Below are 14,614 nucleotides of genomic sequence, written 5' to 3'. Positions count from 1 at the left end.
TCAGCGACCCGGACCCGTATGCACAGTGCTGGGCCGCGGGGCCGTGACCTGCGCGCAGGAGGCGCGGGAGAGACTGAGGCAGGAGGGAACCACAGGGTCATGAGGCGTGGCGGTTTTCGGGGCCTGGGTCGGGGAGACGACCCTGAACGCCGGTCCCCGAACAGCCGCGGTCCCCACTTTCCGCGATCTCAGCCTCGGGCGGAAGACGGGCCTGGGTTCTCCCCCAGGTGGCGGGGCGCACCCCACTGACACCGGCTTCAGCGACCGCCGGCAAGGCCAGCAAGTCCCCATGCTCGGGCACTGGGCACAGGCGGGACTCCGCGGGGGTCTTCAGACCTCCGATCGCGCGCAGTCCTTCCGCCGCAGGCCGGACCCTCCTCAACCGGGCGTAGTTTCCCGGGGACGCGTTTCCCGCTGCATCGCGGGCCGCCCGGACCGCCGTGGCTGACGCACCTTCCGGCAGCCGCGGCACTGAGCCCTGGGCTCGGCTGCGGCCCGGCGGCAGCCCTAAGGAGGTGGCTTCTGCACCCTGCGCGCGCCCGGAGCCCTGCACGCCATTCGGAGGACCCCACCGGCGGGCGCCCAGGCTCGGCCAACTCAGGTACGTTCCCCGCAGGGTCTCGCTTGGGGTTGCCGCCGCCGGGCCCCTCCTTCACGGGGGCTGCGTGTGCCCTGCATGCTTGGGGACCCCGGTGACATCTAGATACTTTTTAATATATAATCTCAGTTTCCAAAAGCACCCCACGCACAGCTGGGTGCTTGGTCCCTAAAGTTACGGTCTTGCTCAACGATCGTGGGCCCAGTCTCCTGGAGTAAGAGCTGTCAGGGCGCGTCCCCGCGGGTCCGATCCCGCCTGGGCCGGCAGGGCGGGTCCCTCCAGGGGGGTGGTGAGTGCTGTCTCCGAACTCACTAGTGACCCGGCCAGGTCCCACATGACACCCAGGAGGCTGGTCAAAAGGGTCACTCTGATTCCCATTTTCAGTGATGTCCCCACTGGGTGGTCCCACCTTGGGATCCCCAGGCCTTGTAATTATATCTTCTCTTTGTGCGGGCCTGCAGTGCCCAGGAGCCCCCTGAGACGCTGCTTCCGCGGTTTCATTTACCCCATACCAATCCAGCCAGGAAGAAGTGAGGGCCCAGGCTCAGGGGCTGAATGACTTGCCCAGGTCTCCGCGGGGAGTGACGGCACTGGGGTGGTCCTGGGGACAGTTTGGTCCTCAGCCCGTGTGGCTCCGTGGCATCGCTGAGCCCCCGTTCTCCCCCCACAGTGTGGAGAGATGCCAAAGTTGCAAGGCTTCGAGTTCTGGAGCCGCACCCTGGGGGGTGCCCGCCACATAGTGGCCCCCATGGTGGACCAGAGCGAGCTGGCTTGGAGGCTGCTGAGTCGCCGCCACGGGGCCCAGCTGTGCTACACACCCATGCTGCACGCTCAGGTCTTTGTCCGCGATGCCAACTACCGAAAGGAGAACCTGTACTGCGAGGTGTGCCCCGAGGACCGGCCCCTCATCGTGCAGGTGTGCGGGCCTGACTCCTTGACACCTGGGAGCACCTTTTCCTCGTCCCTGGGTTGGAGGGAGAGGAGGGGCGGGGTGGGGCCGTGGAAGCCTTTCCCAGAGCTTGACCTCTTCGTGGGTCGTGGCTCAGACCTTGGCGAATGGACAGTGAGGCTGCTGGGAAAGACCCACAGCCCCGTGACACCCCTGTGAGCCAGGTCTCAGGCTGCCTCCGTGTCAGAACCATGTAAATAAATGGCTCCGCTCTCGGCAGGTCTGTGAGCCGGGCTCTCGCCTACAGTGGAGAGAGAGTCTGGTGTGTGCGCATGGATCTGACTGAGTTGCTTTGCAAGGACCAGGGACAGGAGACCATCCTCCAGTCTGCCCCTGGGGCCACATCCCCACTGGGTCACATAGGAACCCTTGTGGGCGGCGGGCCAGGGCCAGGGCCCGGCCCGAATTTGTGGTGACCATCCCATCCTTCCTAGTTCTGTGCCAACGACCCGGAGGTGTTTGTCCAGGCGGGACTCCTGGCGCAGGACTGCTGCGATGCCATCGACCTGAATCTGGGCTGCCCACAAATGATCGCAAAGCGGGGTGAGTGCAGAGCTGGGGGTGCCTGGCAGCCGGGGCTGCTCCAGGGAGCAGCAGGGGGCAGGGGGCTGCCAAGTGCCTGGGAGTCGGTGGGCTCCTCTGGGTAAATGTGTTGTGCTCACAGGAGACCCCCATTAGCCTGGGTGCCGTGCAGCCCCTGTGGCCGTTGCCCTTGTGAGGGGCCCGCCTTCCCTCCTCGGGGCCTGAGCAGTAGCCGCGTGGTCCGAGACCACGTGGGGTGGCCCGCCATTTAGCGTCCTGGAGCGGGGGCAGCTTAGTGACCTACGGCCGGAGACACCCACTCAGGGAAATCTCAGCCCAGGGCTCTGGACAGTGCGCAGCCCACACAGGGGGCTCAGGCCTGCCTGGCAGGTCGGCTTGTGGCCTGTGAGGACACGGGCAGAGGAGGGATGCAGAGGACCGTGCTTGTCCCCGCAGGTCACTATGGAGCTTTCCTGCAGGAGGAGTGGGACCTGCTCCAGAGGATGAGTGAGTTGGCCTTGCGCTGCCTGTGGGCAGTGGGGCCGTGTGTGAGGGTGGGGTGGGGGGTGGTGACCGGCAGAGGTGCCCTTCGGGGGCTCAGCTGTGGGTTCCCACTGCCTGACCCACAGGGTGCGGTGTGCATGATGGGTCTCAGAAGCCAACTCTCCTTTGCCCCAGTTCAGCTGGCCCACGAGAAGCTCTCTGTCCCGATTACATGCAAGATCCGTGTCTTCCCAGAGATCGACAAGACGGTACGGTACGCCCAGATGCTGGAGAAAGCTGGCTGCCAGGTGAGGGGCTGGGGGCTGGGGGACCCTGCTCCCTGGGACAGCTCACCCTCTGGGGGTGGGCAGGAACCACAGCAACCTCGAGGCCTGATGAGGGTGGGGGAGCCCATTGTCGCTCTCGTGAAGGAGGGAAGTACTAAGCAAGGGGGTGCTGCCGGGCCTTCCCCCCCCCCAGTCCTGGGGTCAGGTAGCTGCCCCTCCCTCATGCCTGGCCCCCGAACAGGACTGTGCTTCTCAGCTGCACCCTGGCCTGACCCCAGAGCACCGGCTGGCCCCGTGTGCAGCCCAGGGGCGCCCTGCCCCGGATCTGGTAGGGACAGGGCCTGAGAGACCCAGGTCCGGGGCAGCCAGCCCTTCCTCCACTCTGCATGGAGCTCGGTGCCCTGAAGCCACGGGGGGGGATCCCCGGGGTCGGGCTGCAGCTGAGTCAGCACTGCTGTGTCCCAGCTGCTGACGGTACACGGGCGCACGAAGGAGCAGAAGGGGCCCCTCTCGGGTGCTGCGTCCTGGGAGCACATCAGGGCCGTGCGGTGAGTGGGGGCAGCCTGGCCCCGGACATGCTCCTCGGCACGCTGGGCAGTGGTGGAGGAGGGAAGCACCTGCCAAACGGCTCCTGGGAACTGTCCTGGGAGGCGGTGAGGGGGGGCTGGGCTCCTCCCTCCTGAGGGCCCCTCCCGCCCTCACAGGAGGGCTGTGTCCATCCCCGTGTTCGCCAATGGGAACATCCAGTGCCTGCGAGACGTGGAACGCTGTATCCGGGACACAGGCGTGCAGGGGGTCATGAGTGCAGGTGAGCGGGCGCTGCCGCCCGTGGTGCAGGGGTGTCCATGCCGTGCCGCCACTGGCCCAGCTGAAGGGCTCAGCTGTCCAGCTGTCCTCACCCAGTCCCAAGCTCCCAGCCGTGGCTGGTCCGGGGCTGGGCGGCAGCGTGTCCTTGGTGTGATGTGGTGTGGGAAGGGGGTTGTCCCTCCGGGAACGTGAGTGTCCTCAGTCTCAGCCTCTCTGCACCCCCTGCAGAGGGCAACCTGCACAACCCTGCGCTGTTCGAGGGCCGCAGCCCTGCCGTGTGGGAGCTGGCCGAGGAGTACCTGGACCTCGTGCGCCAGCACCCCTGCCCCCTGTCCTGTGTCCGCGCCCATCTCTTCAAGCTGTGGCACCACACGTGAGTTGGCCCCGGCCCGGCGCCGTCTGCTCTGAGTCCGCCTGGGCCATTGCAGGTGATACAGGTGTCTTTAGAGGCATCACTAGGATTATTTGCCACCAAACCTGGCCTCAAAGGGCCGGTGACCATGAGGTCAGGCGGGAAGCCTGGGTTGGAAGAGAAAGGGGCAGTTCCCCTCTGCCCAGGGCTCAGGTCGGTGGCCCAGAGCTGGGCACCTGGCCCACTGTGCTGGGGCTCCTGTCTCAGGCTGCAGGTGCACCAGCAGCTTCGAGAGGAGCTCGCCAAAGTGAAGACCCTGGAGGGCATCGCTGCCGTGAGCCAGGAGCTGAAGCTGCGGTGTCAGGCATGTGTGGGGTGACTGGGAGCCTCCCTGTGCGTCTGGGTGGGGCTGGGCCGGTGACCAAGGGCCCTCGGGGCTTTTGCAGGAGGACATGTGCAGGCAGGAGGGGGAGGAGCCCTCGGGGGGCTTGCCTTTCTTCCACTGGATCTGCCAGCCCTACTTCCGGCCGGGGTGAGTGCCACAGGTGTGGGGGGCGGCGGTCGGGCAGGGCCAAGCTCTGCACCACCACCCCCAAGAACCCTAGCACCTCTCCCCGGCTTGTGGATGCTGAGGCTTTGAATCTTTTTCTCCTTTCCCTCTGATCCTGGGTCACTTTCCTCTGGGCTCTCAGAGGTGAGGCCAGGTACTGCCTGTGGCCAGGACCCTGCCTGGGCTTCAGTGCTTCAGACCCTGGAGCACCAGTGTCCCGGCCTCCACGCTGGCCCAGCCCTGGTGGCCGGAAGCTGAGCTGCTGTGGGTGTGGCCGGGGGCCCTCCTGTGGGTGTCCCCTAGTCTGCCCAATGACCTCCCCTTTCAGGCCCAAGGAGGCAAGCCAGGAGAGCACAGGCCCCCGCAGCAAGCGGGCCCTGGAGGAAGAGGAGGGTGGTGCGGACACGCTGTCCAAGAACAAGCAGAAGAAGCAGCTGCGGAACCCCCACAAGACCTTCGACCCCTCGCTGAAGCGTGAGCTGCTACAGCTGCTGCCCGCGGCAGTGGGAAAAGCCTGGGCCTGGGCTGGGGTGGGACGGGCCCTGGAGGTTGGGCCCTGGGGTGAGACGGGCCCTGGAGGTGGGGGGCCGCAGTGGGCAGGTACGGCTGCGGAGGGAGCGGCCTGCTCACCGGGACCTCTGCGCTTCCCACAGCAAAATATGCGAAATGTGACCAGTGTGGAAACCCAAAGGTGAGCTGGCCCTGCCGCCGCACTGCCCAGGGAAGGGGGGCGGCTGGGCCCCAGGGCTGCCCGGCACCCACGGGGGGCTGTCCTGCATTGTCTGCAGGGGTGCAGCCCCCTTGGCACAGACTCACTGGCTCTTCTGTGCCCAGGGCAACAGATGTGTGTTCAACCTGTGCCGTGGCTGCTGCAAGAAGCGTGCTTTCAGAGAGACCGCAGACTGCCAAGGTGAGGGGCGCCAGCCACTCGCACCTCACAACCCCTCCCTGGGCCTGTGGGCCTTCTGAGCTCCATTCCCTTCCCCACTTCCTCACCAGGTCACGGACTGCTCTTTAAAACCAAACTGGAGAAGTCTCTGGCCTGGAAGGCAGCCCAGCCCCGGCTGCAGGAGCCACAGCCAGCAGGGCCTGGGGACCCAGGTGGCTTCCCTGAGGTTGTGGGCAGTGCCCTGGCCTGAAGGGCCAGTGGAGGCCAATGCACCGCCCCTCCAAGTCCCCTTAAGGACACATCTTCACTCAGGGAACCTCCGGCTCTTGGACATGGAAGGACGAGCTCACGGTCCCCTCAGTCCTGGGGCCCAGAGCTGCACCGTGAGCATGGCCCCAGGCTGGACCTGCCCCGTCCTTGCAACCGTGCGCACTCAAACTGGACAATAAATCTCCGAAGACACGTGCTGAGCCAGCCTGTGATGCCGCAGCTGCAGCTGTGTACAGGGAGAGGGTCTGGGCCCACAGGCCTGGGAGGCCAGGGAGACTGGTGGGGACTCCTGCCTTGGCCTCTGAGCCCAGAGATGGCCCTGGTCTGAGCAGCCAGGAGGTGTAAGCGTCACCCTGCCGAGGTGGGGCCTTGCTGCTTGAGTGTGTGGGGCCAGAGCCGACCCCAGGGCCGCCGCAGAAGGCACAGTGCGAGGGGGCTGTTCTCAGGCTGCTCTTTAATGGACTAAGACAACGGCCTGCAGCCCCGGAGGATGCCAGAGTAGGGGGCCCTCCTCTCCTTCCAGGCTGACCCCTGTGCCCTGGGCACACGGCAGGGGCCCCTCCAGGAGTCCGAGTCTGCGGGCTGTGGGTGGAGCATGCGGGTCTTCCCGGAGGCGGAGGGAGGCCCCTCACATGTTGGTGCTCATGCGGGACTGGCTGTTGGCCGGCGTCAGCTCGCCCTGGCTCCCTTCCCGGGGCGGGGACTTGACGTGGATCTGGTTGCGCAGCACAGCCGCCCGCAGGATCATGGCCTTGGCGCGCCGCTGGAACTCCTTGCCCATGAGCAGGGACTTCTCGAAGGTGGTGCTGCGCTGGTCCACGTCCCGGGCATACAGGATCTGCAGGGCGGGAGTGGGGGGCAAGGGCAGGTTAGTGGGGCCCGGGCACCCCCACACCCCACACCCCCCGGCCCCGCTGCCACCTTGCTGTGGGAGTCGATGCGGGCGCTGATGAGCCCCTCCAGGATGAGCTGCGTCAGCTCGTCCTCCAGCGCCGCCACCGTGGTGTTGAAGGCCGTGGCCATCCTGCGCATGTCGGCCGACACGTAGGGGCTGAAATACTGTACAGTGGAGGGCGTCAGCTGCCAGGGCCCCAGCCCGTGCCTCGCCGTGGCCTGCCTGCCCCCTGCCCCACTCACCTGGATGAGGGCACGGTTGCGAATCTGGGTGTATAGGGTCCTGACGTGAGGGGCCAGGTACATGTCCAGGAGCAGGTTGTCCTGGCAAGGGGGGCTGGTCAGGGGCCGCTGCCCCAGCCCTCCCCCCTGAGGCTGCCCCCGGCAGGCCAGCCCCTCACCTTCATCTCGTCCAGCATCTTCAGGCAGGAAGCGTACTTGGACTCATAGAACTTGAAGATGATGTCTCGGATCTGGGGCTCCAGCTCCAAGAACAGCTTGAAGGAGCTGCGGGAGCCGCACCCCTCAGAGCCGCCCTGCACCCGCCCTGCTCGCACCCACCTGCCCTGGGGGACGGCGGCCGGGGGCCCACCTGCTAGAGATGACATTGCGCTGCAGCTCCTGTCGGTCGAAGGTGGCCAGGGCGCACAGGCCACCGTACACAGCCACGTTGCTGGGTGACAGCAACTGAAGGAAGAAGAGACCTGGGGTCACTGCTGGTCTGGACAGAAGCCAGGGAGGAAGCATGGAGCTGGCACTGTTCCCCGACCGACCCCCAACTCCAAAGGCTTCCGACCCCACTGGGAGAGAAGCCCCAACAGAGCCAGCTACGAGCCCTCGCCACTTCCAAGGCCCAGTGAGGGCGGTTCCCTCGACGCCCCTCACCTCGGGGAAGTCGCAGTGGTCAAAGGAGGCCAGCAGGAAGCACTTGGCTGCCTGCTTGTACTTGCGAGCAGCCAGCTCAGCCAGCCCTGGGGGGAAAGGAAGGTGAGGCCCAGCTGCCCGGGGGCTCCTTGGCTCCAGGGATGAGTGACACCCAAGAGTGCCCACAGGACGCTTGCCATGGGTCAGGCACCCAGGAAGCCAGCACAGCTGCCGTTACCGTTCTGGGGACCCACGGAGGGACTGCCCGGACAGTGGCTATCAGAGGCAGTGTTCGTTCGCACTCCTGACCATGCATCACAAGCCAGACGACGTGTGGGGTCTGAGGGTCTGCGCCACGAGAGAACAGCTGCCCACTGTGGGGGTAGCACAGGGTCTCACCTGCGGCGCACTTGAGCTTGGTGAGGATGGCCTGGGTCTGGCTGTCCCGCTCCCCACGCTGCTGCAGGGGAAGACGGCACCCGTGAGCCCCTCACACCCTCCCTGTCCTCCCCGCCCTCAGGCCAACCCCAGCAACCCCCTGCCAGGGACAGCCAGGGAATGTAGGAGGGAGGATGAGGCCCACGCCCAGCCAGCAGGGGTCAGAGGAGACAGACCAAGAACGAGTTACCTCTGCGATCTCAGGGGTGGACTCAGCCTTGCTGACGTAGCTCAGCACATGAGACCAGTTCTGCAGGTAGACGCTGACCTGGGGGTGGGGGTGGGGGTGGGCTCAGCCTGGGGTGCCCCTTCCCACCGGCCCAGGGCACTGCTGCCCTGCCCCCCCTCCTGCAAGGCACACCTTGATGACGTTGAGGCACATGTTGATAACGTGCTTGGCGCTGGTGCAGTAGTCCCGGGCCCGGGAGTAACATTTGAGGGCGTTGCTGAGGTCCCCACAGTCGAGGTAGTGGTCACCTAGGTCATCGTGGCCGCGCCTGTGGGACAGGCTGTAAGTGGACACTGCCCAGTGTGGGCCTGGCCACCCTGCTGCCCCTCTGCTTCCCGCCTCAGTTGGCACCTGATGCTCTCCTTGATGGAGTTGCCCTTGTAGTTTTTCAAGTCTGTGTCCAGCTTCTCCAGCTTCAGCAGGGCCTTCTTCCGAGTGGCCTCCACCCAGGCCGTGTCCAGTGGTGGGGGGTCCACGCCACTCTCAGGGATGGCGTCCGGCGTGCTCTGCAGGTCCCTGAGGGAGGGCCTGGCCATCAGGGCTGATGTGGCAGTTGGAAGGCCCCTCCTAGGAGCCCCTGCCCTGCCACAGCTCTGGGGGCAGCACCCGGTCTGCAGGGAGCACAGGGGCAGCCTTGAGGGAGCCCGACGGGAACAGTGCTGTGGGTGCACCGAGGGCAGAGAGACAGGTCACTGTCAGCACAAGCTCTGCGCAGTGTCAGAACGATGGCCCGAGCACAGGTGCACCGGAAGTCTGAGTCCTGACTTCCCCCAGCTGGGGCAGAGAGCACCCAGGCTGGTCTACCAAGTATGACCTTCCTGGCTCTCTCACAAGGCCACCGTGCTGAAAGGGTGCTGCTGTAAGTGGCTGCACAAAGAGGGGCCGGCGTCACAGCAGCACAACAAGGTGGACCCTGATGGGAACACAGCGGGCCAGGCCTGCCGCCTTTGGCCCAGGCCCTGGCTTTCACCTGGTGGCCTCTGAGAGCTTCCGGTGGATCTCCTCATACACATCCACATTGAAGGTCCTCTGCACGAAGGACAGGGCCATCTTCAGGGCCTCCACCCGCAGCGGGGGACAGTGGTCTGCAATGAACTGCAGGCGCTCGATGCGCATCAGGCCACTGTAGCTGGCTGCATACTGCTCCAGGTCCTGGGGGGTGGGGGGTGCGGGACTGTGCAAGGCAGGAACCCGGGCCGAGTCCCAGCTGGCAAGGCAGGAGCAGCAGCCAGAGAGCTGATCCTTCCCTATGTCTGACAGGCCTGGAGCCTCCGGCATAGACCCACACCCATGAGGCTGGGCTGGAACACTCAACATGCAGGTGACCTGGGACCCAACTGTCCCACGGGGAAGAAGTGGGGTGCAGGATCCTGAGCTAGCAACCATCACATGAGGGCATTTAGGAACCCTAGAGGTTGCTGGATTACAGCGAGACCTGGCCCAAGTGGGGCACGCAGCCTGGACCCCCAGAAGCGCCAACACCCCCACCAAGGCTCCTACCAGGGTAGGGTTTTCCACCACGTAGCTGACATCAGGGGCGTTCTGAGGGTCCTCCTGGGGGTCCACATCTATCTGCATGGGCTCCACGGCCCCCTGCAACGCGGCACCTCGTCAGCTCGAGCAGGGGACTGCCCGGGGCAGGTGAGAAGCCCTCACTGTGCCCTGAGCCCAGCTCCGCTGGCCCTCCCCACCCGCCTCGCGCACCGCCCCTCCGGAGGGCTCCTTGCAGGACCAGCGGCTCCAAGAGAGGAGCCGGGGCAGACTCTAACCGCCCATCTGCAGAGCGGGGCAGCCCAGATGGTCCCTACACGTTCCCAGCCACCGTCTTGATGCAGCTTCCTCCGAGCCACAGGGGAGAGGCGGGGTCGACCTGAACCCGGGAGCAACCCGAGCAGCCCGTGCAGCAGTGCGGGTTAGTGCCGCCGCGGGGTCGGCGCCGACCGCGGCCGGGAGGGTCCCGGGCGCCGGCGGCGGGCGGCCGCCTGCCGGCTCGATGGCTGGCTGGCTGGCTGTCCCGGGCCCCTGTCCTGGACGGTACCTCATAGAGCAGCGTACAGGCCGACAGGCTGGCGCTCAGGCTGCAGTCCCCGGCCGTGCCCGGCAGGAAGACGTCTGCCCTACTGCTGGGGGGCGCGGGGCACAGCGCTGTCACGGACGCGGCGGCCGCGCTGGGGGCCGGGCTATCCCTCATTCTGTCCTGACTCTCTGCACCCCCCGACCCTGACACAGAGCTGGCTGGCTGCTGCGGGGAGAAAGAGCGTTAGCGCGGCGGGCCTGCCGCCGCCGACGCGCGGGACGCTGCGGGGCTCGGGGCGGGGCGCGCGGGCCGCTCGGCCGGCCTCGGCCTCGGCCTCGGCTCCGGCCCAGCGGCTGGGATGCGGGGGCGGGGGGGCCGCCGGCCGCCGCTGGTTACCTGCAAGTTAAACACCTGAACCGGCAGCGGCATCTTCGCCCACCCCGCCGCGGCGCGCCGTCCACTTCCGGGGCAGCGCGGCTGGCCGCTTCCGGGTCGCGGCGCGGGCCGGGTGGCTCTTAAAGGGGCTGCGGCGCGCGCTTGGCCCGGGCGCTGCGGGCCAGTCAGCGGCCGCATGAGCCGTGTGCGGTTGGCGCTGTGTCGGGCCTGTCTCGCCCTGGCTGCGGCCCTGGCCGCCCTGCTCCTACTACCGCTACCGTTGCCCCGTGCGCCCCCCGCGGTACCGACCCCCGGCTCCGGCCCCGGCCCCGGACTGCGTGCTTCCCTCGCCCCCGCCCCAGTCCCCAGCCTGCGGCCTGAGGACCTCTTCATCGCCGTAAAGACCACCCGGAAGAACCACGGACCGCGCCTGGGGCTGCTGCTGCGCACCTGGATCTCCCGGGCTCGCCGACAGGTGGGCTTTGCCCCAGGCCACTTACCCCAGCTCCGTCTTCAGCAGAGTGGCCTGGCCCCGCGTCCTGAGCCCTGGGGACCCCCAGTGCCCACCTCCTCTTATTCCTTCTTGGGTTCTAGACTTGGGTGGGTCTTCCTGAGCTGACATAGGGCCGAGAAGCTGGAAGCTTCTATGAGCCTAGGTCTGGCCTCAAAAGCATTGGACCTGCTGAGGGTGGGAGCAGGCTGGAGGTGGGACACCACCTGCCCCCCCACCCCACCCCACCTACAAGCCTTGGTCTGGCCTGGAAACACTTATCCTGAGCCCCCCCCCCCCCCCGCCTCACCCTCAGTCACTGGGGCCAAGGCCCCACCGTTCACCTCACAAGTGGTCTCTCCCTAGACTTTCATCTTTACGGATGGAGACGACCCTGACCTGCAGTTTCAGGGAGGTGAGTGCCCCCTAGCCAGCGTGCCCAGTGCCCCTCCTCACTCTGTCCTTGGTCCAGCGCCATGCGCCTCCCTGCTGTGTAGAGGCTCAGGGGAGTTAAGTCACCTGGTCAGGGTCACCAGCTGGTGGAGGGCAGCATCCACAGCCCCACCCACCAGCTACACTCTGCTTCCTTCCACCGTCTAACCCTTCCACATGTCCTGGAGAAGCCCAGCCATTGGGTCAGTCCCCCCTTGGGCCATTCCCCGATGTGCATCCACTTTGGGGGGTTCCAGGTAGTCATCCATCTGGCTGGGCCGTAGGGTCAGCAACAGGGTCAGCTGGGTGAGGCCAAGCTGGGCCTGGAGCAGAACAAGGCCTCTGGGGCCTGCGGGGCCACCACGTTTCACCCTGGTCTCAGTGGGGTGGGCTGGTGGCCAGCCTGACCCTGGCCCTCACGTGTCCTCCACCCCCTGAAACCCACAGGCAGCCACGTCATCAACACCAACTGCTCGGCGGCGCACACCCGCCAGGCACTGTGCTGCAAGATGTCGGTGGAGTATGACAAGTTCCTCGAGTCCAAGCGCAAGTGTGTGGTGGCTGAGCCCCTGGGGGGCTGGGGTCTCACACCTGCCGCCGGTGCTGAAGCTGACGCTGCCCCCAGGTGGTTCTGCCACGTGGACGATGACAACTACGTGAATGCCGAGGGCCTGCTGCAGCTGCTGTCTGCCTTCTCCCCCAGCCAGGACATCTACCTGGGGCGGCCCAGCCTGGACCATCCCATCGAGGCTGCCGAGCGGGTCCAGGGAGGTGGCACCGTGAGCACAGGGCCAGGGAGGGGCACGTGTTGGGCCCACTTGCGTGGGACGCTGCAGTGGCTTGGCAAGCTGGGAGGTCCTATGGGAGGGGTTGGGGCCATAAGGCAACTAAGTGGCACCAGCCCCATCCCCTCGGGGCCCAGGAGCTTCTGCTGCTGGTACCTGGAGCTGCTAAGGATTGGCTCACAAGTGACACGCCGGTGTCCAGAATCAGGGTGAGGAGCTCTGACTGGTGGCTCCCTCCTCCCCAGGTGACCACTGTCAAGTTCTGGTTTGCTACCGGGGGGGCCGGGTTCTGCCTCAGCCGAGGCCTCGCCCTGAAAATGAGCCCGTGGGCCAGGTGAGGGGGACCACAGGGGCACCAGCTACCCAGGGAGGGGGCCCAGGACCGGAGGGGCACTGACTACCCCATCCCGCAGCCTGGGTAGCTTCATGAGCACAGCGGAGCGGCTGAGGCTGCCGGACGACTGCACGGTGGGCTACATCGCGGAGGGGATGCTGGGGGCACGCCTGCGGCACAGCTCACTCTTCCACTCCCACCTGGAGAACCTGCGCAGGCTGCCGCCCGACACCGTGCTCCAGCAGGTGTGCCTCTGCGGGCGTGTGGGGTCCTGGCCTAGAGGGTCTCCCGGCTGAGGGAGGTATTTGAACGTCGCCAGGGTGGGTCCCAGGTGTGGTGGGGGCTCGTCTGCAAAGGGCACCTGCTGTGCTTTCCCAGGTAGACAGGCCCGGGGCAGCGGGTAGTGGTCTGGGCAGCAATGGGAGTCCCAGAGGAGGGCATGGGGACGGTGGATCGTCTTGGGGCAGGGGCACCAGCGGCCCCCCTGCAGCGGTTTCTGTGCTGGCTGCACTGCTCAGCCTGTCCCTCACAGTGCTGCTCAGACCTGCTCGGGGTGCCCAGGGGGCTCTCCTGGCTGGATCCTCAGGGGGCTGTGGGGGGCTAGGGGGTGAGTCACCTTTCTTTCCTCGTAGGTGACCTTGAGCTACGGGGGTCCCGAGAACCCACTTAACGTGGTGAACGTGGCTGGAGCCTTCAGTCTGCAGCAGGACCCCACACGGTGAGTGGGCCGCGGGGAGGGGCTCTGGAGCCAGCCCACCCTTCCTGTGGCCCTCATTCCACCCACCCCTTTCCAGGTTTAAGTCTGTCCACTGCCTTCACTACCCAGACACAGACTGGTGTCCTGCGCAGAAGCGGGGTGACGCTGTCTCTCAGTGACCCTCGCCTGCAAAGTCGAGGGTTGGCTTTTGGGCAGTGCCTGCTCCTTCCGGGCCTCGGTCGACTCCCTTAGGCGCTCACAGCCGCAGCCACACCCAGGAAGTCTGGTTCTGCCCATGGACAAGGAAGGCCCACCCTGCAGGCCTCCCCACAGCCCCTGGCAGGACTCTGGGGAGTAGGGTCGGTGGTGCCCGCCCTGCCCACATCAGGTACCAGCCCAGCCCCAGAGGCTCGCCCCACCCCCACCCAGGTCTGAGGCTGGGCGGGGGCTGGTGTCCAGTGCCCAGGACTCTCCCTGCCGGAGAGGTCAGCCCTGGCCAGGCCCTGAGGAGCGGGCTTCAGTCCAGGGTCCTACGTGGAGTTCTTTACAGAGGCCTTAACTCTTCAGGGAAGCTGCCCTCCCCACACCTGTGGCCTCAGGGTAGCACTGCCCCCCACGCCCCCCATCAGCTTGGGCATTTCCATGTAGAGGCCGCCTTGCTGGGGCCCCTTGGCCAAGGCTCCTCTCAGGTTCCTCAGCCAGACCCCTCACCAGAAGCCTCGAAGACACTCCTGTGCCCCGACTCAGTGCCTGTGCTGGCCCTCTGTCCCCGGTTCCAAGTCCATGAAGCCGGAGCCTTCCGTACGGCCCCTCGGTGGGACAGCCCCGGGCCTGTGCTGACCAGACCCGCCTGCCAGTGCCTTTTGGGGAGGGGACAGTGGTGCAGGCCTGTAGTACCCGCCCCCCGGCCTCTTGCTGTGCTGTTACTATAATGAATAAAAGTGTGATTGTTCCTTGCTGCTCGGCTCCTCGTTACGGGCCAGCAGAGCTCCTGGCCGGCGTCCAGCTGTGGCCCCCAGAGGCGCCCGCCCTGCCCACCCAGCCTCGGCAGCTCCCATGGTCTTCTGAGCGAGCGGAGGCACAGTGAGGGGCTGCTGCAGGAAGTGACGAGCCTGGTGCACGGAGGCAGCTTTCCTGCGTGTTGCGCCTCTTCTCCCAACACCTTGCAGAGTAGTGTGTGCACGCACATGCAGAGGCGTGCCCGTGTGTGCGTGGCTGTGCATGTGGATGTTTGTGTGCAGGGCCGTGTACATAAGTGGGTGGGTGGGTGTGTGGAGTGCAGACGGACAATACCCAGAGCAGGCCGGTGGGCACGTGGCTGCCCTCTGTCTGATCTGTGGGTGCACAGTCAG

General features: G+C 66.4%; 3 protein-coding genes across 20 annotated transcripts; 2 read left to right on the top strand and 1 right to left on the bottom strand.

The window, feature by feature from the left end:
* Positions 1-518: 518 nt before the first annotated feature.
* DUS1L (dihydrouridine synthase 1 like) lies at positions 519-5,899 on the top strand. 15 transcript variants are annotated; one of them, XM_053659043.1, is made up of 15 exons: positions 519-601; positions 1,269-1,481; positions 1,982-2,090; positions 2,526-2,576; positions 2,748-2,860; positions 3,081-3,167; positions 3,305-3,387; positions 3,544-3,647; positions 3,875-4,019; positions 4,266-4,362; positions 4,445-4,530; positions 4,877-5,022; positions 5,202-5,239; positions 5,383-5,458; positions 5,548-5,899. In XM_053659043.1, the coding sequence occupies exons 2-15, from the start codon at positions 1,278-1,280 to the stop codon at positions 5,685-5,687; spliced, it is 1,479 nt and encodes a 492-aa protein (XP_053515018.1). In that variant the 5' UTR covers positions 519-601; positions 1,269-1,277; the 3' UTR covers positions 5,688-5,899. The 15 variants fall into 15 exon arrangements, with proteins under 15 accessions (XP_053515018.1, XP_053515024.1, XP_053515022.1 ...); XM_053659049.1 differs by having other exon boundaries at positions 1,269-1,514; positions 2,808-2,860; XM_053659047.1 differs by having other exon boundaries at positions 1,269-1,514; positions 2,748-2,821.
* Positions 5,900-6,144: 245 nt separating this feature from the next.
* On the bottom strand, positions 6,145-10,641 carry GPS1 (G protein pathway suppressor 1). 4 transcript variants are annotated; one of them, XM_037157874.2, is made up of 14 exons: positions 10,546-10,597; positions 10,171-10,374; positions 9,633-9,725; positions 9,103-9,284; positions 8,484-8,648; positions 8,265-8,400; positions 8,094-8,171; positions 7,865-7,922; positions 7,487-7,572; positions 7,194-7,288; positions 7,003-7,108; positions 6,845-6,925; positions 6,629-6,766; positions 6,145-6,545 (listed from the first exon to the last, which is right to left on the bottom strand). In XM_037157874.2, exons 1-14 carry the CDS (start codon positions 10,576-10,578, stop codon positions 6,336-6,338), a joined length of 1,665 nt encoding a protein of 554 aa, XP_037013769.1. In that variant the 5' UTR covers positions 10,579-10,597; the 3' UTR covers positions 6,145-6,335. The 4 variants fall into 4 exon arrangements, with proteins under 4 accessions (XP_037013769.1, XP_037013768.1, XP_037013771.1 ...); XM_037157873.2 differs by having other exon boundaries at positions 7,865-7,925; positions 10,546-10,596; XM_037157876.2 differs by lacking the exon at positions 10,171-10,374 and having other exon boundaries at positions 7,865-7,925; positions 10,546-10,641.
* Positions 10,637-14,219, top strand: RFNG (RFNG O-fucosylpeptide 3-beta-N-acetylglucosaminyltransferase). Its single transcript, XM_037157883.2, has 8 exons — positions 10,637-10,999; positions 11,381-11,429; positions 11,894-11,996; positions 12,072-12,225; positions 12,477-12,565; positions 12,645-12,810; positions 13,198-13,283; positions 13,360-14,219. The coding sequence occupies exons 1-8, from the start codon at positions 10,721-10,723 to the stop codon at positions 13,439-13,441; spliced, it is 1,008 nt and encodes a 335-aa protein (XP_037013778.2). The 5' UTR covers positions 10,637-10,720; the 3' UTR covers positions 13,442-14,219.
* The last annotated feature ends 395 nt before the right edge of the window (positions 14,220-14,614 follow it).

This window comes from Artibeus jamaicensis, unplaced genomic scaffold (assembly GCF_021234435.1).
Source record: "Artibeus jamaicensis isolate MK-2021 breed Jamaican fruit bat unplaced genomic scaffold, CSHL_Jam_final contig_2259, whole genome shotgun sequence".
Lineage (NCBI taxonomy): Eukaryota > Metazoa > Chordata > Mammalia > Chiroptera > Phyllostomidae > Artibeus > Artibeus jamaicensis.
Note: the sequence above shows the minus strand (reverse complement) of the source record. Positions and strands in the feature narration are given on the sequence as shown.